The sequence below is a fragment of the Pyxicephalus adspersus genome, chromosome 1 (genome assembly GCF_032062135.1).
Source record: "Pyxicephalus adspersus chromosome 1, UCB_Pads_2.0, whole genome shotgun sequence".
Taxonomy (NCBI): Eukaryota; Metazoa; Chordata; class Amphibia; order Anura; family Pyxicephalidae; genus Pyxicephalus; species Pyxicephalus adspersus.
In genome coordinates, this window is record NC_092858.1 from 45,022,996 (window position 1) to 45,047,936 (window position 24,941).

A 24,941-nucleotide genomic window follows, 5' to 3' on the forward strand; every position below is an offset into this window, starting at 1 on the left:
AACAACAAATGACTATGGTAAAGACAGTTAGTAACATAACTTAAGACTTTGTATACTATGTCGGTGCTATAAATAGACTGGTTAATAATAATAAAACTACCTCCTCCATCTATCTCCTAAACATTGAGCTACTTTCCATGGCCATTATATTCTGAATTACATAATATAATACTGCATAAAACATTTTCTGTTACAAATATAACAGACATATACATAGGACACACAAGGAGAATAGGCCTTTTCCCTACAATCTTAGGAGGTAGCCTATAGAAACAAAAGATTGCATTGGATAAATATAACATCATATTATGTACCTTGTGAGACAGTGAAGAAAGAAATGCCACATCAGTGCATGAAGACAAGCCCAATGTGATGTTTGGAGGTTTTATGGGTTGAAAAGTACCAAACAGTGTTTAGACAAAAAACATTGTATGATATTTCCTTAGTATATATCTGTCTATGCTATATTACACACCTTTGTTGTAATTGCTACATAACTCGGTTTTCCTTTTGACTTCTAGATTGTCATTAAAAGTAAAAAAAACGGTATGTAGAAGGGACAGCAGAACATGAATATGAGTGCAAAGATGTGGCTATTGTTGAGAAAAGAAGGCTATGTGCAGTTCAGAGACGTGGTGAGTATGGTATCTGTAAATTTTCAGGGATCCTGTAATAATAATAATAATGTGTATGTAGTTCCAGGTTGTGGGGAACATATTAGGACTTTTGAGGCATATCTAAAAATGCACAGGCACTGGTATAACTAATAAATTAGGACTTTATTGATGACCCAAGTCCTCATATTGCCCAACCACTGTTAAACAATATCATAGTTTTGCTGACAATTTTCCACAAACAAATTAGGCGTCATGCAGATGAGAGGGGGGCATTAGGTTCAGTGGTGCTTTATAACTACTCTATATAATGTGATATCAAGTAACATGTGGCATACCCAAATGCAGGAAATGCATGGGGTAGTATCACAAGCTTGGCAAATGCTAATGTACCAACTTCTGACAACATCCTTGCTGTACACTAGGTAGTATCAGAACAAATGTATCTGTTCAAACTTTAATTTTGTAAGAAGAAAGGGGCCCTTTAGCTGGCCTTGGATATTCTACTACAATGGGGAATGATCACAGCAACAACAGTTAGGACCAATACTATTTCCCACTTAAGCACCAATAGTGACAAAATCAAGGGGAATAGTAAAAGTGAAATGAATTGGACAATCAGTTTGTTGTTGGACCCCAAAGGTGAGTGTTATTTATAGTAAGGCTAGGATATGATAGTCAGTTCCTTTTTATTCTATTTCTGTGCAGGAATGGAAATGTTTTAAAGTAGAAATAGTAAAATGTAGTTATTAAGTGATGCAAGTTAGATCTATGAAAATGGCTTGGGGATCTGAGTGTACTCCGCTATTTTAAAAAGTAATTATTATTTCATGCAGAGAAACAGACTTAGAAGCAAGACGACATACAAAAAAAGATGAATTGATCAGGACCTGAGAGAATATCTGAGTATCATCTTTATTGAAGTGATTCTGAAATCCAGATGAGCTAATCAGCTGACACAGGCCATGGATATAGACAGAGAAAAGGAAAGTTCCAAGGGCAGAGTCACACCAACAGAGGGTGGAAAAATGAGATACACTAAAGGTTTATCCAGTACACAAAGGTGTACTGGATACACAAAGGTTTATCCAATATAAGTAAATTTTAGAAACAAGAAGTTCATCATAACAGAAAGCCATCAACAGTGCTGAATGTGAAGGGCAAAATATAGATTAGGACTCTTTAGATTTTGCAGTCGATCACTTGCAATTTTATTCTACTATCAAGACACACATGGAAAAATCAGCTTATGGGTTCCCAAATTTATGTGAACATAATTAAAATATCCACAATTTTTAGGAGCTAAACTTTAGGCCATTAGCTAATTATACAAATTATTTTACAAGTATACTGTTTTACCTGCCAAATGATTTCTGTTTGTTTTACAACTAGAGATTTTCATAGTTCTGTGACACCACACAGTCTAATCCTGCATTTGCCTACCAATTACAGTATTCTTTCCTGCCTTAGTCTATGAACGCATAGTAAAAAAAAAGGCAAAACAGCAGACTGATGAGCTCTTCTCTCTGTTATTTTGTATTTCCCCCTTTCAGAATGCATCTTTAACTGCAACACAACTGATTGGTTCCTTGTGCTGCCTATCCCGCCCCTAGTCTAAGATCTTCTGCCCAATAAAGGAGCCGAATTTCAAGTCAAATTCAAGTACTTACACAGCGTGCATTGAAAAATAAAACTCAGGAGGCTCAGACCTCCCATGGGATTGAGCAACCCCGGCAGCTCTATTTTCAATGGTTCTATTGTTAACCAACTTGTACATTTTTAATAGTACCTCCTAATTTTGTATGCATGTTTTTCAAAAACCTAAACCAAAAATCTAAACAGTTATTACAAATGTAAATGTTTATAGGTAACAACCCACATGAAAACACACAAATATATGCTTTATAGTTACTGGGTCGATCAACCATAAATTGTCAGCTACAAAAAAATCGAAGTGGTAATGGCATTGTTAAAAAAAGTGTAAACCCCAAACAGGTATATTATTTAGGATGAGGTAATTTATAAAAAAAAAAAAAAAAAAACAGGTCTTTCTTTCCTCTAAATATATTCTATACCAAACTATGAGTAATTCTACACAGATGTATGCATGCCGCTCTGTTAAGGGGAATCTGGTTATATAATTTTACATAATCATATATAATTACACTCACAATTATCTTAGATATAAAACTGATGGATATGATGTGTTATCTTTTTTTCCGGGATTAGAATGACTTTTTTAGTCAGTTCCAAGAACTGTCTTTCATGTTACAGAAAACATCTGAAAACAAGGTTTGTTCTAATAAACAATCCAATGTGATACTTTGGTTTATTAAACATCTACAGTACATTTCTACCACATTTTTTTAACTGGACTCAAGGTGACAGAAGGAACAAAAACTATACAAACAGCACCCCATAAAACTGTTTTGGTATTAATAATATAAACATAAAACATCTGCTAGAACACCTGGGGAAATATAGTAGTGTCACAAAGTGGCTAAGAGCTAGAAACCACAATGTACTTATGTATGTATTTCCATCTAATACCACATGTAGGATAATTTAGGATAAATAAAAGCAGAGCATGTTCACTTGGTTTAGAAAATTTTCACTTAAAAGGGCGTTTTAATTTATCTTAGTGAATACGGGGAAATTCACAATTAAAAGCATACTCAATCATGTGCAAAAAATGAAAACAATAGGGTTTTTGCTTGCAACCCAACAGATGCTAGATGTTAGCGCACATCCAACCCAGTCACTTAGCAGACAGAAAGAATTTCTAGGAATCTATCTAAAAACTATCCTTTTTTACACAAAACTAGTTGGCTGGATTTTTATTTTTCCTCTCCCTAGCCAGCTACTTTGTGTGCCTCTTCAAATACTTGCTTTGCATTGCTGTCCCCTTAAATACATACACATTTACACAAGCAAGTTCACTACATAGCTAACAATACTTACCTCCACTCTGCCTACCCACTAATCTCTGAGCCCAAGTAGCATGTCCATTGAGGTGATGCATTTGATTCACTTACCTTCCAATGTGACAGTGCTAATGCTTGATTGGCAACTCTATCACTAAATTGTATCACATTTGAAAAGAATACTCAGCTTTGTGTAAGCACCAAGTCACCAAGTTTCTTCCAGAAACTTTACAAAGCACCATGGAGCAATAGGAATTTTTTCATTTGAAAAGGATATCAGGGTAACCCTGACTACTTTTATTAGCAAAATGAAATCCTCAGACCCATTGTTAGACCTTACGCTGGTGCTTGAGTTCCTCCTGGTTTAGGACAATATCCAGCCCCATGTGCCCAGACCAGAGTCGTCAACTGGTGGTCCGCAAGAAAATGTTGGTGATCCGTGGCTCTGGCCAGTGTGCCTCCCCAAGGACCCCACATGCCCCACATCATACCGTCACTCTGGGGGAAGTTTCTTACACTTTGAGTGACACACGGCTCCCTACACATGTGCGGTCCGGAGTCTGTAAATTTAGTAGTCCGTGAGGGCCAAAGGTTGGCAACCACTGGTCCAGACTATATAGGGAGCTCCTGAACTACAAAGGCATTGAAGCTATTGACTGGCCCCAGCAATCTTAACAACTGAACCCCTGTATAAATTATGTATTATGCATCTGACTACGCCAAGTAGTGCCACTGACTGTCCAGGATCTTGCTGATACCCTGATTCAGGTCTGGGAGAAGACCCATTAGGCACCATCTGCCCATCTTATGAAAACCATATCCAGTAGAGAGTTTCTTCAAGTAGGCACATACACAATACTGGGCCACTTTATGAGTTGTGATGAAATTCTTCGATCTTTCTGTGATTTCTGTTTTACTTTGATTTTCGGTGTGATATTTAATTCAATGAAGAGGGGGTTTTTGCTCAATAATTAGTTTTTCAGTGATTCTGTCTTGCCAAGCCTGAAATTGCTAGTGGAAATTGTGGAGAAGAGAACAAGGAGACAAGCTTTTGTTGGCACTAAAGTTTTTTGTGAATTTAGGATGTTTGTTTATGTGTTTTTTATAAAGAAATACAAACATCTGTGACAATAAATATTCCATAAAGGAATTTTGTTGGACATGTGATTGCTATATCATTCAATACATATTGAACACATATGAATTACATGACCATTTGAAATAAACCATACAAATAATGTCATAATAAAAAATTCAAGAATTGTAGTCAAAGAGTGATATTGTCTCAATTATTTCCTGACGCGTTTCGCCCAAAACAGTGGCTTCCTCAGCGGATAGAGAGACTTGAGTGGATATAAGCTACAGGGAAAACAAATGGAGCACAAGCTTACATATAGGTTTTAGGAATATATATCTCAGTATAACAATCAGTATTTCTGTCAAATGTGAGTAGCCATAATTTGTCTACTAAATCGAGTTATATATTTAATACTTCCTTTTAAAAAGGGATCTTACATAAAATTATTCACATAAATAACCATTGCTATACAAACAGTGAGATTATTATACTGAATTAAATATTCAGAGTTGACATATAGTTTCCCAAATTCTACTCCTCATACACCAGTTCCATAATGATGATTAAAAGGAAATTCTATCCTATGTCATGAAAAAAGAGTTTCATGAAGACCTACTGTGATTAGAAGAAAAACCCAAGGTGTAGAAGTAAAATTGTCAAAAATGAAAATGCGGGGATGCCAGTATAAGGATGGTGCTGTATTTAGGGTAATGTCCCTGAAATTGGGGCAAGACATCTGTAAAAAGTTTAATGTAGTCACTATATGAATTCTACAATCCGTGAAGTCTATGGCTAAGTTGGGTTTTATTAGGCATGTATTCTTTTAGTATACCCACTTACAACATGTGGTTAAAGTATAACTATGAAGGTGATGAATTTAAGCAACTGATTGGTCACTTACCTCCCAACTGGGGTTGAGAGTTGATGATGTATCCAAATTAGCTGGATGGTTCCAAAAGTTGTTAGGGATCTTCAAAAATTATATGATATATAGGGATAACTGAACAAATAAAATTATTGGAGTGAGGAAAAAAATTAATGATATTGGTTAATTATGTGTAAGGATAAGGATGTAGCAAAATCATCATACTTACTAATTACTCTGTGTATACCAAAGGAATAAGTGGTTTGGCAGCGTGAACCACAAGCAAATCCTAGCAGGTTAATAGAATATCTAGGGATAAAAAAATTAAAATACAATACTATTGGAATTTAAGCCTATAATGGTTATTTATTACTTATTATAGGATTGGGTACGAAAGAACTTACTAAGTTAAGTGTGCATCGGTATTTGTTGGAAATGCACACTGATATGAATGAACAGGACTCAGAACAGGACTTCAGAACAGGATTCTGAAAAAAATATATATGTGAACATAATTATTGGTCTTACATGAAAATATTTCGTGCTTATAAGATGTTAGATGAAGCATTGGGGGACTTACTTGTTCTCATTGGTAGTTCAGTGTGGAGTGTAAAGGATCCACAGCCAGCCACCAGGGGATGGCCTCGCAGCTGCCGATTTTAAATAGGAATTTTAGAAAAAGTAATTCATGGGTAGTGCGGCTGCGGATGCTATTTGTGCAGCCGTACTGATATATCTGAGGTCAGAAATAACAAGCTACTTACCCCCCTCAGATTATTTACACTGTTTATATTGACTGCACATGCATGGGAAACCTAGCATGCGCAGTCAATGCTCACCAAAGGAGGGGCGGAAGCATGAAATAGATAATACCTGTGGATGAGCAATCTACATGTTGTTAAGGTTGAAACTTGATGTTATTAGGGAGTAGTTTGATTTGTTTATCCATGATCCATGGGCATTGGTTACATTTACCACACTTAAAGGGTCCTACAGCCAAATACTTCATAGTACTTGGCTGTGCGTCTTCAAAGAAGCTGGAGACCAGAGAGTCCTTTAAGGAAGGAGCCTTCCTATAAGTAATGCTGGGTCTTTTGCTTACAAATTTAGCTGTGTTGGGATCACTTCCTAAAATATGTCAATGTTTATTAAGTAAGGTTGTCATTTGCTCATGGCATTTGTTGAAAATGGTAATTATCCATACTAGTTCAAATTCTTCGGCTGGTTTTCGTTGGGCAAGTAATGTGGCTCGATCAGATTTTTTTGCCTTCTGATAGGCTTTGGTTAAGACATGCTTGCTGTATCCTCTCGCTAGTAATTTTTTTTTTATTAATGCTTTCGCTTTTTCAAAGTCACGTTCATTCGTACAGTTGCGTTTTAATCCTATGGATTGGCTGAAAGGAATGCTATTTTTCTGGGTGTGCACTTGAGGAATGTAAAACACTGTTTCCCGCAGTACTTTTCCTGTATAGAGTGGTATTGATTTTCCCTTCCTGGGTAATTCTGTGATGTAGGTATCCAAGAAAGGTATTTGTTGATAGTCATATTGAATGGTGAAATTTACGTTATATGTATTATCTTGTATTCTAGAAAAGAATTCCTAAAGTAATGGTAGGGAACCTGTCCAGATAATAGGGATATCGTCAATATACCCCTTCCAGTATATGGCCACAGAAATTTTGCAGGTCAGGGTTGGAAAATAGGTTGGTTTCCCAGTCACTGAAGTAAAGGTTTGCACAGGATGGAGCACACCTAGTGCCCAAAGCTACCTCTTGCGCTTGTAAGTAGAATTTGTCATTGAAGGTAAAAATGTTCTGAGTAAGTATGTATTCTAGTAGAGATTATGATATGATTAAAGTTGGTGTTATGGGGATAAAAAGTGTTCAATGAATGTTGAATGATTTCAATTCCCCTTTGATAAGGAATACTACAGTATAATGCTTCGACATTAATGGTGACTAATAATGATGTAGAAGGGATTCATAGCTGTGATGTGAATGTAAGTAGTTCTAAGGTATCCTTTAGATACCTTGGTAACATGGTGACTAATGGCCTCAAATATGTATCAACTAGCTCTCTAGCATTTGAGGCAATTGAGCCTATTCCACAAATAATTGGTCTTCCGGTGGGACTGTTTACATCTTTATGCACTTTCAGGAGTGAATAAAAAGTTTGAGTTTCTCGATTCCTAATTTCCAGGTATACCAGCATTTTTTTGGACTATAAGTCCTGTATTAAAGGCTTTATTGATTAACATGTAAAATTCAGAGTAAAATCAATTGATGATACTTTTTTTAATTTCTTGATACCACTCCCTATTGTGGAGGATTTTGTAACATACTTGTTCAATGTGATATGTGGTTATTATTACTATGTTTCCGCCTTTATCGGCTGGTTTAATCATTTCAGTTTTTTTAGAGCTAACCGAGGTTCGGGGATTTTAGATTTGGTGAAGTTGTATATTGTTGTTTTGATTTTAGAGTTTTAACCTCTTGTGTCATCAAATTCAGAAAGGTGACAATATGTGGAAAAGATGTCATTGGTGGAAAGAATGTTGATTTGTGTTTTCTCTGAGGGATTGCTGTTAATGGTATAGTAGTTGGTGGGATTTCCCTGTCCGCATTAGTTTCATTTTCTTCAAAAAGAGAGATTGAGAGGTAGATTTCTGGCTAAAAGGTTTAAATCCTTGATTAGTTTGAATTCATCCAGTTCAGATTGGGGACAGAATGAAAGCCCAAATCTTAAAAGGTCTTCCTTATTCTTATCTAATTCATACGAAGATAGGTTAATGATTTCGAGATTTTGTCCACCAGAGAAAGTTTCTGTAGAAAGTTGTCCATGGGACCCAGTAACGGAGTTGGTGATCAGAGTGGTGGTGGGTGAATACTTGTGAGTTTTAGGTCTTGTGTCTGTTTGTAGTGGATCAGGTAATAGAACAAAATCAGGTGATAATATTGGCAGGTATTAGGATCTGGGTTTAGGTACTGGACTGTCAAGGGGTGATTGTGTGTTTTTCTTTTGAATTTCATGAGGTGAAGTGGGAGATGTTATAGTTCCACTGAGTGCCTGTGTTTTCTCCGGCGACGCAAATGACGGTCTACGTTTTAGAGTATCCATGACGTTGGGATTTGGATCACTGATTAGGTGTTTTTTTTCCTTGTTGGATGTTTGAGGCCTCAGAGTTTAACATGGATATACGTTCTGGAAATGTTGAATCCTGGCTGTGGATAGAATGTTGGTGTGGGGATTGAGTCAATGGTAAAGGTGTTGTCTGCTGAGAAGTAGAAGGAAAGGACATGGGTACCAAAGGATATGTATCAAGGTCTAGGGGTTTAGAGGTAGGAGGGGGATTTTCAGAGCAGTTGATGGGTTGAGAGTCCCATTTATAGGCCGTGTGTTTGGTAAACGCCCACTTGTCTTTTTAGAATTTTGCTTTATCATTGTCTAGTGGTTAATATTGAATTTTTTAAGTTGGGCCTTAAAAGTTATTTATCTTTTTAAAAGGGATTCGTGTTAATGATATGGTCATTTTTGGAGTTCATCTCTGCCAGTTCAAAATTTAAAGAATTTAGTGCTTGTTTGTAATAATTAATTAGATATAAAGATCTGCATAAGATTTTCAGAACAATTATTTAAGGCTTGTTCCCAGTCCGTTTAAATTTTTTCTTGGTTTTTGACATTGGGGAACAATTGGATAGGTAGACCTAAAGGGTTACATATTTAAACAATGTATTTTTCAAAGAACTCAATGTGCCAGTGAAGCACAGATTTACGGTCAGATATTTGTCTAAATTGTTTAATAAGGGTACTACTTCTCTGTTCGTCAAATCTGGAAAACTTACAATTTGTTGGGATTTGGGACATACAGTTGTCCCAGTCGGAACCCAAAATATCCATATAAAAGGTTGTAGATAGTATGTGCTAGTTCTATTAGTGAGCAAGAGAGAAAATGAAGGCTTTATCCCTTATCAAACTATAGTGACAATGAAGAGGGGGTTTTTGCTCACTAAAGAGTTTTTCAATGATTCTTTCTTGCCAAGCCTGAAATTGCTTGTGGAAATTGTGGAGAAGAGAAAGAGAAGACAGGTTTTTGTTGCCACTAAAGTTTTATATGTTTCTATTTGTAAGCTAGTGCTCCATTTGTTTTCCCTGTAGCTTATATCCACTCAAGTCTCTCTCGAGGAAGGATTGTTTTTTTGAGTACAATTCTTGAATTTTTTATTACAACATTATTTGTATGGTTTATTTCAAATGTTCATGTAATTCATATGAGTTCAATATGTATTGCATGATATAGCAATCACATATCCAACACAATTCCTATATGGAATATGTATTGTCACAGATGTTTGTATTTTTTTTTGTGTTTTAAGAAAAAAAAACATAAACACTCTAATATCATGAAAAACTTTAGTGCCAACAAAAGCCTGATATATAATTCAGCCTTCAGTAAGGTAAAGTGGATCTATCACAACATTTTTACCAAAATATAAAAAGGGTGGCTATCACTTTTATATAATGGAAAAATGTGCATTTTAAATTTTAAATCTTTTTTCACATTTTTTGGGAAGGACCCTTTTGTATTTACCCCCAGTAAGGACTGAAGGGGAAACCCCCAGCCTCCTGGGATACTTGTGTATCAAGGGATATGGGATACATTGCAATACTGGCATATGTACATATCCCAGAAGGTCATGGGCTGCTAATTCCGTGCTTGCCCAAGATTGGGCATGCATCATCAGGGGCTTTTCTATACCATAAACAAAAAGTGCTGGATTCCATGCATGCTTAGTGAAGTTAGAATTTTTTTTACATTTTCAGGAAGACACCTGCTCACTGCAAGTTTTGGTGATGTGAAAAGAACCCAGAAGAAAGAGGATGGCGACACTGGAGGAACAGTCTGAGCTGGAAAGAATAGGGAACCCGAGCATTTGGGTAAATCACTGACTTCAGTTTGTGGAGAGATACAAGACTTGTCATCGGAAAGTGAATTTGGTGATGAGGCACAGCTATTTTTTGTTTAAATAAAAAAAAGTGTAGATCATTCAATTTTCTTTAAAATGTGCACAAGGAGGGGTAAAATGAGACAGAGGACAGCAACATTTTAAATAGTTTTAAATGACCTTGGGTCAGCCATGATGCCTTAGGCCATGGCCTATGCAGCATAGTAAGAAAGTACTATGGGCATGAAATTTATAAAGGTGAGGGTGTATGGTATGAATGGGTTTAAATAATGGTGTTGTAGCAAACCCGTATTAACATATAAATAAGAGAGAACCAAGAAAGGCGGGTTCTTTTTGCTGCATGTATTTAGGTCTATTTACCACAATACATCAAAAAATGTACAGTTAATGATAAATATACACATGTGACAATATGCACCCTGCCTCCCCTGTATTGATAGCATACAGAGAGGTGGAGTAGCTTGAGATATTATGCCAACTAGACAAAATGAATTCTAGTAGTATGAAGAAGGAAGAAAATGGATCCTGGTCGGTCCTATGGACAAATATTTTTTTTCCAGGATATTTTTTGTATACCCTGAAGTCCTTAAGTCTCTTATTTCCCAAAACGTTTCGCCAAAAAGGCTTTCTCAGGGGAGCTTGAAACAAATATAGACTATTGGGAACTGACGAAATGTAACTGACGAAATGTAAAGTTGACCATGTAGTTCAAATAAAGGGCTTGCAAGGAGACAATAATGTCAGAAAAGTATAAAGTTCAATTTGGTCACAGGTTATTAATATTTATGAGGTTAGATGTCCTTTGATATTCTTTTACAGTTTTAAACGAGTTGTACTCTCCTAAATGATGTTGTGATGTCAGTTTGGAGATACTTTGGCACAGTATTCCTAAGATTATTACCATCAAGGTGTGATCTACCTTAATATTGGTGTTAATGATCAAATTAGTTATTCCAAACTCAAGTCTGGTCAGCTGGTTTTTTGAGGGAGGGAGGTCTTGTACAATCCAATAATGGTTTTGCACGCTTTTAAACCTAGTCGGCTGTTCTTTTGAAAGCGGAAGGTCTTATAAAAAAATTCAATGCAGAGGTATTCTCCTGGCCAAAGCTAGTAGCAATATATACTCTCCTTACTATGAGCCTGATTTATTAAAGCTTTCCAAGGCTGGAGAGGATATACTTTCATCAGTGAAGCTGGGTGATCCACCAAACCTGGAATGGATCTGCTCCAGGATTCAAAATATTTGCTAGCAAATGGCTTTGAAGAAATCCATTCCAGGTTTGCTGGATCACCTGGATGAAAGTGTATCCTCTCGAGCCTTGGAGAGTTTTATTAAATCAGGTTCAATGTATCACTTAGCATGCAAGGAAGACCAAGAATTCCATTTTTGCTAACTTCTTTTAACTCCTTTTGTAACAAACTCAATAATTCTGCCTAGATAGAACTGTCTCTTATGTTTATGGAGAAACATAAAATCTGCCAAGCCAGAGACCACAGAACAACTGAATAAGATAGTATTGGTGTGCCGTATCATCTTTTTTTTTTTTTTTAAATTGGAATCAATTAGTCAAATATAACTCTAGTTCAAGGCTTGTAAAATACACAGAAAAAGATTTCAATTCGATTTTTCTCAAAACCACATTCAAAACGCTTAAAGCATGAAATCACAAGAAGACAAAAAGCAGGTAATGTGTTAAGGTGCACAACATATTACCTGCTGAGATAAGTCACAAAACCTTCCTAAAGATATAACCTGTAATGGCAACAAAGAATAAAAACGGTAGGGACCAAAAGATAGTTTCACTGCTACTCACAAAGCCCTCTAAAAAGACTATCTCTGTACACTTATAAAAGCAGTTTTTCTCCAAGAATTTCCACATTTCCGCATCCAGGCTGCTCTATATAAGCTTTTGGTGATCAAAAGATTTTCCAATTCAGTTCTTTAGGGAAATCATCTGACGCACTTAGCTCAGACTGTACAGAATGAGGTAGAAGTGTTTGACACAAGTCTTTCAGTTCCATGGATTATTTATTGCTACTAAAGCACTGACAATATAAGAAGGTTTATAATTTTATGTACATTAAAGCTTTATCTACAGGACAGTGTTAGAAACCATGAGAATTTTTAAAACACAGTCAGCAACCCTTATTCATCAGTTTCAATTTATAATTGTATCTGTAAGGGTATTAAATTATTTTTCTATGAGATGTTGCAGTTTGTACATCCTTTGTTCTTTGAAATTCTTTACTAAATGTGCCCTCTAGTCTTCTTACATAATGAAAACAACCAATTACAATGCCAAGGGAATCTAACAGAAATTTCAGTCCTATATGTTAATAATAAATCTAATGCAGAGAGTGTGAATATTGGTTGATTCATACATGAATGAATCATGAATGAATAAATGAATCACTGCCTATTCCTATGGGTTTCTCATGGTTTTCTCATCAAATCACTGCTGTTGGCACTAGTCTTACTGAATAAGCCCACTTGTGTAAATGCTGAAAGCATAGGTAACTTTAATCGCCCTGGCGTGGTAGCAATGCCGGGTGCTGCCATTTTCTTTGCCCATTTTCTTCGCCTTCTGCCTACGTCACCCAAACTCGCCCTGCAAACGCAGGATCAGGTGACATAGTTGGAAAAAAAAAGTGCTGATCTCACTGCACATGGAATTTTTTTTTTTACCCCATTGAAGAAAAAGCTCCTGTGCAGCCAGAAGCCTCCTGTTATGCATGTTTTTTTTTTTTAAAAAGTGGTTTTAAACCCCCTCGCCCCAAAAAAGAAGGTCATTTTTATTATATATAAAAAGGTTGTCTGCCCTTTTATGTAAGGTAAAAAGTTTAATTTAGGTCTACTTTAACCTTTAATTAACCATGGCATTAGACTTAGATAACTATTGCATGTCTCTAAACTGAGCAAACAGTGGGGAATGGTGTTTTGCACTGGGATTCCAACTAGGAAACCATCTTAAGAAAATAATCATAAGTTTTCTTCATGCATTTCCATTTTTATAATTAGTTGTGGTTACATAGAATGTATAGAACTGTAAATATGTAAGATTGCACAAACATGTATTAACAAAAACCGGGAACAGTTACAGTTAGGGGATCAGTTAGAAAGTGTGAAATAGATTTAAGTGACGGTCTGATACAAGACATCATGAATGTACAATCAACTAAAAACAGCTCAGAAGTAACTCACAACTCATAAATTAATCAAAAGAAAATCAGAAGCAAGTCAGGACAAAACAAAAGCAAACCGTTTACCATGAGCCTGAAGCCCATTTACACCAACTCCAAAGCTGCCTTGGGGTGGAATCAATTACTGCGATTGAAACATATGGACCAGGAAGATTACCATCAGGGAATGTTGGAGAAATTGTCAAGATTCCCCTATTTATAAAGAGAGCCCTTAGAGATGTAATTTTTCTAGTCTGTAGTGTTTTGTCGTTTATTTGTTACTTATTATTATTTTTCCACCTAAATGTTTCATTATGAGATATTTCTGAGTAGAAGACTTAATTACCTGTCTCTCATGTGTTTTTACACTTGGATTTATTACCCACTTACCATTTGCACAAATGATTTTATATCATTTAATGTACAGATTAAATGTATGCCTATGGAATCTAAAAGAAGTGTTCATATTCTTTTACTGTGGCTCTATTTTCAGTTTACAAACTGCAGCTTTCCACTTGAGAGATAAGATTCCACCACTCCCCATAAATCAATGAGAATTAAAAATTCATATTCACTTTAATGCATCCAATACCACCAGTAAAGAATATCCCCTGCCTCACTAGACCTACAGGAGTTTGTACAAAGAAATGTTTATGACACCTAAAAGCTTTCTTGACTGCACAATCCCTGGGTAATAGACTCCATTTGCACCAGTTCCCAGCAAAGGTCAGTTTTAAGGATGATGTCATTGTGCCAGATTTAGGTTGGATTACAATGTTGGAGAGCTGCAGGGACATGATCACACAGCTAAACAGATTGTACACTCCACAAGCAAGGAAACCCTGCAGTCCTTTCACATATCTATTGCCAGGGGTTAAATATTCCTTATGCCTCCACACAATTTACAATGCTGTTTTTAACGCTTTTAGAAAATAGGACATATCTAGAAGGCTTTGTTTTTTAGGCAATACCAAAATTGAAAAGAAAAGTTCTTTCATTTAAAGCAACCCCACATTAACATCACAGTGAACTGATATGTCACCCAGAGATCACCGTAGCTGTAATAAAGTGAGAAAGTCCACTACTTTTACCACATCAACCATTTTAAATGTATAATAGTAAAAGCCTTGTTTAAGAGCAAGCACCTTTGCCCTGATTTTACAACAAGATCATTTTCATGGTTGTATTAAAGAAATTATGGTGCACTCCAAATGGCTTTTTGACATTAGTGCTGCAATCATTTACAACAGATGGTGCTGTTTTTTTATTTCTAAATTTGTAGAAATCACTAGCACATCGTATGTTGAAACATGAGCAATTTATTAGTCATATTACTTGCAGTGCTTGTTTGTGATTTGTACAACTTCCAAGGCTGTTCCCTCGTTCAGATACCAACTTAGTGACCAGTCATTGTAATTTTGTTATACAGTGTGACTCCATAGGTGGGGTTATTCAACCCCCTAGTAATGAAGTAAAATACACTAAAACTGATTTATTATCCACCTAATATCTATTTAAAAAAATTAGAAATAGACTTTATTTCTATTTAAAGAAGTACATTGCAATAACAACTACAATAACAACAACAGGAAAATGCACTTATATGAAATACATGTTGCTTTCATGGTAATACTTATTGCTCATGGCGGCTACAGCAGATTACTGTCAGGATGATAACAGCAATATAACCTATACCAGTAGTACTAGTGGAAAACAATGCCACTGTTCCCAAATAACAGATGTTTGGCTGGAAATCTAGTTGTGTAACATGGCACAGGCAGATAGCTGTGATTAAAGTCAAACTCTAGGAGGAAAAAATTACCATTTATCCAAATATATCCAAATATTATCGAGCTTGATTGCTGCCTCCTGCCAAGAGATGGTCACAAGCTGAAGCAGTCCCTTGGCCAAGGTATATTGGTTTAATGCTATGTAGTCTGCAGAGTAGCCAATGACCTGGCTGTGATGCCTAGAGCAAAAAAATAAAAATAAAATACAAACCTCCTGGCATTTAAAATAACAAGCCTGTATCTATTTCAGCCATGTATTGAGCTTTGTATCTGGTGATCAGATTTAACTGTTGTGCATGTTGCTGAGTTTCATTTTCAAAAATACCTGGTAATTGCAATAGGTGATATTTTATTATGTTATGTAACTACTTTAAAGTTTAAAGCCCAGCAATATTAATGCTGCCTCTTGTCATGGAGCCTTAATCTTGCTGCAGTTTACTAGGTACCCCTTTATTAAGGAGAAATATTACAAGTGTTCACATCACCCAGGCATGTGATGTTATATTTAAAAAAGAATTCCTTTGCCACACAACTTCTCTCAAGCCAACTAGATTTTAATTAGGAAAAAAAAAACATCCAAAGTCCCGATTTCTTACTTTAAACAGTGGTCCTGTAATCATTTTTTCTTCTTCTTTGGGTCTGTAATGTGGAAGAGTCCTTTTTGCAGCGGTCACATCAGTTCCCAGTGACATCAGTGCTGCCCATTGGCTGTCAAATGTCTCTATCAAAGGGTGCTTACAGGGTCTTCTAGGGGTAGCAATAAGACTTGGAAAGCAGCTGGGAATTATTAGTCTAAATTATCAGAAGTGGTCCTGGGGGGTGGCCTACAGTAGGGTAAAGAGAAGTGACCTGTATGGGTGTCGTAGTCTTGAGGCTAGTAAACTAGACCACAAGCTGGCATCTGCACTGCCTTACATTTACAGTATATAAATATGTGATTGGGGTAATATGTAGACTGCTGATTTACCCTTTTCTTTTGAAAATGCTGAACACTTTTTGAGGCCCTAACCTAGAATGACTATGAAGATCAAATGTTTTGACTTTTCTTGTTTTGTGCATGTTTTTAACCAAAGACCTAAAATAAACCTAAACCTAGAGAAAATCAAGCAATTAGCATTTGTTGTGTCTACATACATTATTTCTGTAAGTAAGTAAGTAGGTAAGTAGAGTAGAGTTTACTTTACTTTAGCAAAAACAAACGATCAAATAATTGGTAGAAGTTCATTTGCATTCCACTTCCACTTTACAGTCCGCATTTTTGACCTTTATAGGGTGGATAATGCAGGGGTATAATTGCTCCATCAATATGCCTCATTTCTGGAAAAACTGTATAATATATTGGAGCATGTTACTGTCATAAGATGAGAGATAAAAATACAGCAGTAAGATAGTAATCAATAAACCATTAGAAACAGATTAAGTTTCTATGATTGTATATTTAGGTGAAATGATACTAAAGGATGTAAAGGCATCTAATATATTATTCTACCTTAAAAAATAATGTTGAATAGAATGTAGATGGATTTGTGCAGGGGACAGGAAATTTGTGCTTGGGGAATGAACATTTGTGTTGGGTGGGGGGTAAATTGGCCTGCGAGGGCAGGTATATCTGTGTTGGGATAATGTGGTCTTACAGAGGGAGCAAAGATGTATTACATACTCCTGACCCTTAATCTCTTGCATTACACACTCTTGACCGCTACACTCAGTTCTTTACATCTCCTTATCTCTGCACTCTGTGGTTTACATACTCCTGACCTCTGTACCCTGTAGTTTACATACTCCTGACCTCTGTACTCTGTGGTTTACATACCCCTGATGACTGCACTTTGAGGTATACATACTCCTAACCTTGTACTTATCATTCTTAGACATTCTTGCCTACCCCAGTATAACTCGTATATGTCTTTCAAGCTTAACCCCTACCTAGTCTTAAAGTGAATGTTTGGGACCTCTATTTATTTTTTTATTGGATACAGTGGGGAAAATTTTTGTTGCTGCCCAAAACCACATTGGGAAAAATGACCCCTGTATTTTTAGTAATACTACACATATTGCCCTTAACACCTATCTCCCCCTCTCAATCAATCAAATAACCCCTAAAGTGTGTCCTTAACACATTAGGTAAAACTATGGTTGACATTCAACTAATTATATTTTCTTAACAAGAAGTAAAAATGCTTTAAAGGAAGTCATCACTGACCTCTGTAGGTGCTTGCACCATAGAATGATTCATGCTCAAATTTCACAGAAAAAATACTTTGACTTTCCTTTTCTCTCCATAGGTGGTTTTGCTCTCCCTGCCAGCAGTGACAGTCTACAAGCCTTCAAATCTGTAATGTAAGCACAGGGTAGGTGCACAGGAAGAGGGGTAAGAGCACAATAGAGAGTCACCACTGCTTGTTAAGAAAGTGTAATAAGTTGAATGTCTATATCCTGGCCACAATTCTACCTTTGTCTCCCCACCCAACACTACCCCAACCCTAAAACACAGAACTATAAAGCGTAACTCCTAAAATTATTCTAACCCCTAAACTAAAAGAAAGGATATGGCCTGTTTAGAACAAAGTGGTCTCAAGGGATAGGGCAAAAAGTGTGATTTTTAAGGTACCCCATGAGACCACTTTGCTCCAAACAGGGATTTGGGCCATATCCTTTCTTCTAGTATATAATTTGGGGATGTTGTACGTACTACTTATAACTTCAATAACCCCTAAACTAAGCTATAACACTAATTAATTACTGTTCCACTGAATACTCCCTTCATCCTGAGCAAGCTTCCTCTTCCTTGAGGTCCAATGCCAAAAGCTTACTGTGCCAAGATCCCAGTGCCAGAACACCTTGCTACACATAGTGTAATATATAGATAAAATAATTTTTCAATTCATTTGAGCAGATATCTTTCAGGGAACATAGTCATCAATTCCATAGTAAATGTATTTATTATTATCCCAACTGATATAAAACAGATACAGTTGCATGGTTGATATTGAGGACAGACATCTGAATTTAATAACTTATACTGCTGGAGGGTCATTCAAACTATAGCACATTCCTTATATGCAAGGCTCTGACATTTGTTTTAGATTCATAACATTGTAATATATTTTTAAACAATTGTATTGGCTTGAATTACAAAGTGCAAGTCAATTGACCTACATGCAAGACTTTTTACCAAAATGCACTGTAAGGCACTGATGTGAACAGGTCCTATACAAAACAATAGATTTCTTGTTCATGCATTTTGAATATTAAGTGTTAATAAGAGCCTAAAAAAAGGATAGACCACTATTTACCGTGCATCGGGTTTCTGGCATATTAATTATTATACTACCATGTGTGGAACTACAGGTCTCAGCATGTTTTAAAGATGCTAAGAATGTTGTGTTTTGGGAAAAGAATACATTTAAAATACATTTGAGCCTGCATTGTCTAGATCCATCAAAGCAAACACTGATCTATAATAAGCATGGCACAGCAAGAATAATGAAGGTGCTCAGGCTGACCAATCCACTATCAGCTTTCTTCATCAACCTGCAATATCAACTATATCCTATTTTTCTTTTTCTGTCAATACAATTCACTGTCATTCCCTTAAAATGCTTATAAAATTAGTTATGCAATACATAATGTAGCAACATCTTATAGATACAGCTGATACAGCAACACACTATACAAGAGAGCCTGTTGAATTTTATTATCTAAAGCATTATGTAAGTTTTCAACTAATCAAAATAATAAAAATGACTAGAAAAACACAGATGTCATTTAGTTTACAAAAAGAGTAAATGTTTCAAAAACTGGCAAAATCCCCAGAAAATCCTAACAAGTGAATGTTTACCTCGTTTAGCAGGAACACACTGGAATTGGAAAGAGACATGCAAGTAGGATGCTTCCCTTGTAGATGGAGAGCAGATCAGGAACATTCACTGCCACTGCTCTGGCAGCATAGCAAAGCTTCTGCAAGCTCAGCCCACTGCATTTTGGTCTTACAGGACTTTAGCTGAGACCTGCCCACATCATCTGAGCATCATTGCTACACAGCTGTCAATCTGGGATGCACAAGAGTGCAATGTTTGTTGGTGTCTGTGATTTACAGAAAACAAAAGGATATTTTAGATGGCTTTGTATAAAACCTGTATAGCAGAGAGTTGAGGAGAGAGTCAAAGTAACTGATCTCCTGGTTTTAGGAGATGATGTACACATTGTGGAAGCAGATTAGGTAAAGCAGACTTCCTGAGGCTAGATGGCGTGGGAGTATGAGCAGTTATTGAGACAGGAGGAGAATATCAAAGGCAAAACAGAAGGGGAAGACAAGAGCTGGAAAATCAGGAAGATTAGTTACTCATCCATCCATGTAGAATCATTTTTACACCAATGGGGGATGTTAGAAATCACAACCAGGTCAGATTTCAGAAGCATCCCTTACCTTGCCACGTCATGCCTTTAGGTACACATATGGCCATTCTTGTTGATTTGTATTGTTACCCCAATCTTTAAGACATGTGTTTTGGTACCAATCACCTGTAAGAAGGTTTCCTTGCTGACCTCCGGCATAAAGCATTGTGTTTTACAACATTCACTAAATTTAACTAATAAACACGCTACCAGTTTGGCCTGTAATGGGGGAGCAGCGAATATGCAAAACCCAAAACTCAAACTGTTATGTCTGCAGCCTCCTCCTTTTGTACAGTTATATACATAAAGGGTAAATGTTGAACAGATCATGTTGCATTATCTATATATCCTGGTTCAGATCTGCTAAATTACAACAGGTCATATATGTCAGTTAAAAGGAACAACAAAAATGATAATAAAGGATGCCTGTTAGAGACTTAAGTTACCACAAATATAGTTTTTTTGAAGGTTGTATAACTGATACCATGTAGTTTTGGATTCTGCTTTGGCCTGCATAAGAGATGCAGCTATTTAGTGTCCTCAAATATGCACAGTTGCATGTAGCTAATCACAGGAAGTGAGATATACATCTTGCGCCATACTGGGGAAACTATGCAGTAATTGCTCTAGAACCCCTAAATGTGATTTTACACATACACATAATTTCTAGTTCAGTGGTCGCCAACCGGTGGTCCGCGAGAAACTTTTGGTGGTCCGTTGCTCTGGCCAGTGCACCCCCAAGTGTGAAAAGACCCCGCTGGGGGGGGGCGCACTGGTCAGAGCCACAAACCACATCCCCCCTACAAATCCTGGGCTCAGGGAAGTGGATGGGCTGTGTCCCTGGACACAACCCACCACTCTCCCATCGCAGGCCCAGATATGCGATGGTAAAGTGGGCGGGGTTATGTCATCATGACGTCACTATTGGGGTTTCTCCCCCTTTGAGTGACACCCGGCTCCCTGCACATGCGCAGTCAGGAGCCAGTAATTTTAATGGACTGCAGGACTGAAAAGATTGGCTCTAGTTCATTTAAAGCAGACACAGTGGGCCTGATTATTAAAGCTCTCCAAGGCTGGAGAGGATACATTTTCATTAGTGAAGCTGGGTGATCCAGCAAACCTGCAATGGATTTCTTTAAAGTCAATAACTATTTGTTTGCAAATATTTTGAATCCTGGACCAGATCCATTCCAGTTTTGCTGGATCGCCCAGCGATGAGAGTGTATCCTCTCCAGCCTTGGAGAGCATTAACAAATCAGGAACAGTAAATTCTATGTATCATTCGAATTTCCTATGAATATCCAGATCTGATCAAAACCTTACATTAACCATGTGGATTGTGCTGAAACAATAAGCAGCTAAAATCCCTAAAATCCCCTCTTTTCTTCCCCTTACAAGCTGTGGCAATGATGTATAAATTACCTGGCAGCTTTTAGGAAGTAGCTGTGATATAATATTTAGTGTTTATTGATCACCATCTATCAACAGTATATTTTATACTGCTTTATAAAGTGTAGTACCTCAGTACAGGCATGCAAGGGTACCTGGTGATATGGATTCTGGTTTGCCAGAAAAGACTTCACATCAGAAAGGTGGACAGTGGACATCAAAAAAAACACCCAGCTGCACTCAAAAATAGGGTATAAAGCCTCTGGCTTGCGGTTATTTCAAGTAAAGAAAATACAATTTATATGATTATATGGTATTTTAAATCATTGATCCATCACACATTATTATACAAGAGCTTTCATCAGCCCTGGAATTGCTCCTAGCAATAGTACAAAGCAAGGCCGCATATGTGGGGCCTTCTTGGTGCTTTATCAACTTAAAATCACTAACATATGTCCATGAAAAAGGGGACACCACCAGGCCCCTGCACACTGCTTCCTCAAAAAGGAGACCTCATGAGCTCTTCCAGTAAAATGGTAAAAAGAAAACTCCTTAAGATATCATAACTGTATCTCTGTGACTGTGGACATTGAAATCACCTTCATTTTGATGGCTTCAATGTAAATGGAATGGGTTTTGAGTATGGGGAGGGTATGCCTTTCTCTAAACACATATCATGTTTTAAAAAGTCAGGATTTGCATTAGTTTTTTTTCTCAGGGTCACTTTGCAGGCATTATTATTAATAAACAGGATTTATATAACGCCAAGATATTATGCAACCCTGAGGTATCTATTAACACTGCAACTATTCATTTAGAAATGCATCAGAGATACAAAGTTTTATTTTTAAACTTAAAGCCCAGCTCTTCATTTAAAAAAACTCTATTAAAAAAAGTTTTATAAAAAGTAATAAACTTATGTTTTTAAGTTTTTGTGGGGGTGTAGAATAAGTACAGCTTCTTATATAACATGGCCAGAATCTGGATGCCTAGCCACCATTAAAATTATATTATATCAAATTATATTTTATGAAATATAAATCATGTTCAATTAAAATTAATACATACGTAGAAAGGAAGACAAGGGTGACTGTCTGCATGGACTTTTCATTCTCTATAACACAATTGAAAAACACTGAAAAAATGAGCCTGGAATGCTAGGATATGGTGAGGTCTAATTTTCTGACCTCTCTTCAAAGAATTGTTTTGAGTGTTTAATGCAAATTTAGGCCTAATGTTTTACATGTTAATTTATGCAAAGTGCCAAATTGTGTTTGTACATTAAAAAAAAAAAAACAGTTGGATTTACATTTAAACTAAATTAAGTGTCAGACTGTAGACAAGCATTTTACTGAAGTGAATAGAGGTTGTAGGGTCAAAAGAAACTAAGTGGCAGGTGCATAGTAGACAAGATCCAATGCCAAATAGTACTTTTAAATAAATGTATTTTTAAAAGGCAAGAAATGGTTAGATCCTATGTTGGTTTTATAGCAGTCTGTTTAATTAAAGGGGAGATTTACCCCCTATAGAGACAACATTACTATAGCATCACTAAAACTGATGTAAAATGTGGAGTTTTTATTAGAACAAAAATCGACAGTATCTTCCAATTGGGGATTGGCTGGGGTGGCAGGTATCTAAAACGGCATTTCCATCTCTTTGTTGAGAATTCCTTTTACTACTTGCTGTGTCTACATGGCAAAAAGTAAATATAAATTTCTCATCTAGGATTGCATTGGGTGAACATCTGCCACCATTTCCAACATTATCCAAAATAAATAAAGATATGCATTTAGATATACAGCAACAACAAACCCCTTGTTTGCAAATTTGTATGGTCTACATTGGCATCCTCTGCACCGAAGACCAACCTTCCTGTGTCAAAGGATACTAACTCCTGAAAATTACCAAAGGAAAAAGAAAAAAAAAAACCTAGATTACAAATTACTTCTGGAGCACACAGCAATGCCTAATACTTGGAACATTCAAAGGAGTTTTGGCAGACACAACAGACCTGATGGTAATACCTTCTAGACCAGAGGTCACCAACTGGTGGTCGGCGAGAACATTTTGGTGGTCCACGGCTCTGGCCGGTGCACCCCTGTGCCGATGCCAGAGCCACGGATCATGTCCCTCGTACAGATCGCAGGCTCAGGGAAGTGGGCAGGTTGTGTCTCTGCATCATGACATCACTAAAGGGGAAGTTTCTTCCCTTTTGAGTGGCAACTGGCTCCCTGCGCATGTGTGGTCCGGAGCTGGTAAATTTAGTGGTCTGCCAATCCGAAAAGGTTGGGGACCGCTGTTCTAGACAGTTGCCATTCAAACAAAGATCCAAGTGAGAATTCAAACAGATATACTACCCTGCCATTAATTTTGTATTTTCTGCAAACACACACTGGAAAATTTCATCTGTCTTGTAAGGGTGATCCAGGGAGGAAAAGGGTGCCTTCAGGTGAGCCTGCTCTTAGTTTGTGGTTTGATATATACATCTCATAGCTTGGAACTAGCTATGGGACTAGCTAGCTCAAATAGTTTAGAGTTAGGGACCACACTTGTAGAAGTACCTTGACATGACAGTTTGGCTTCCACTGTTTTTAACCTAAGTACCGGTAGTTGGAATAGATAAACCTATTTTTGTTTGAATTTTCTGCAGACATACATTGGAAATTTTCAAATGTAAGGGTGAATGCTGGGCTTTTGGCTGTACTTTCCTAAAGAGGAAAGGGATTCCTTCGGATGAGCCTGCTTTTAGTTTGTGGTTTAATATATATGTCCAATAGCTTAGAACTAGCTTTGGGACATATATGGGGCTACCTAGCTCACATAACTGGGAACTCAAACAGTTTAGAGTGGGGAACCTCACTTGTAGAAATACCCTGAAATAGTTTTTACTCACTAGCTTGAAAGTGTGTTGGAGACATTTTGTTGTTAGTCTTTAGCCTAGAAGCTAATGTACTGTAGTTTTTACCATCATGTACTTTTCATGTCTCATTGTATGCTGCATATTTGATATCCTGGGGTGTTTTTGTCAGTATATGTTTATATTTAATTCATTTCAATGTAGGGACATAAAACAATAGTTCATGTACACTGGACTGACCCCCAAATGATTTGTTGTTGAATAATGTCCTTTCCACCCAAATTAGCTCCCCAATTCTCCTATTTAATCCTTGTTAGTGCTTAGAATCATGAAACACTGGTAGCAGGTAGGAAGGATTGGAAAAAAAGATGTATGTGTATATTGGTAAATTTAAATCTCCGTTCCTTGCTCCAAGACCCATGGGGCTGCACGCTGTCCAGTGAGTTACAACTACATATCCATTTTTCAAACTTACATTAAATATCTGTATATCGGACATACAATATTTTCCTATATGCTGGCTTTTAAGATATTATTTAGTTACTCTTTAGATTCTATTTCCTGCAGTCAAACCAAGTATAGCTGTTGTGGTCATCCACGTACAAGCCACAACATTAACAATCCAATGATGTTGTGGCTTCCGATTGGTCTTCCATTGGCAGTTTCTTATAAAGATGGAAAAATGCCAAGGATGTTTAGATACCATATATTATGTCACAATGAGGTCATTTCAAGGTTTTTCTGCTATTTATTCCTAAACAGATCTGTTCCCCTTCACTGAGGAAAAATACAGACAGATATTTGCAAACCCACACAAAATCCAGTCATACAGAACATTAAGCTAAACTCTGAGTCAGATATCTTGCTTATTCCCACCGA

General features: G+C 36.8%; 1 protein-coding gene across 1 annotated transcript in view; it reads right to left on the reverse strand.

Moving 5' to 3' along the window:
• Positions 1 to 19,347, reverse strand: part of CACNB3 (calcium voltage-gated channel auxiliary subunit beta 3) — a 116,837-nt gene extending 97,490 nt beyond the window's left edge. Inside the window, exon 1 of the mRNA XM_072399597.1 lies at positions 19,257 to 19,347. Coding sequence (XP_072255698.1) covers positions 19,257 to 19,341 — 85 coding nt within the window. The 5' untranslated portion in view covers positions 19,342 to 19,347. The remainder of the gene's footprint in view (positions 1 to 19,256) is intronic.
• Between the last annotated feature and the right edge of the window lie 5,594 nt (positions 19,348 to 24,941).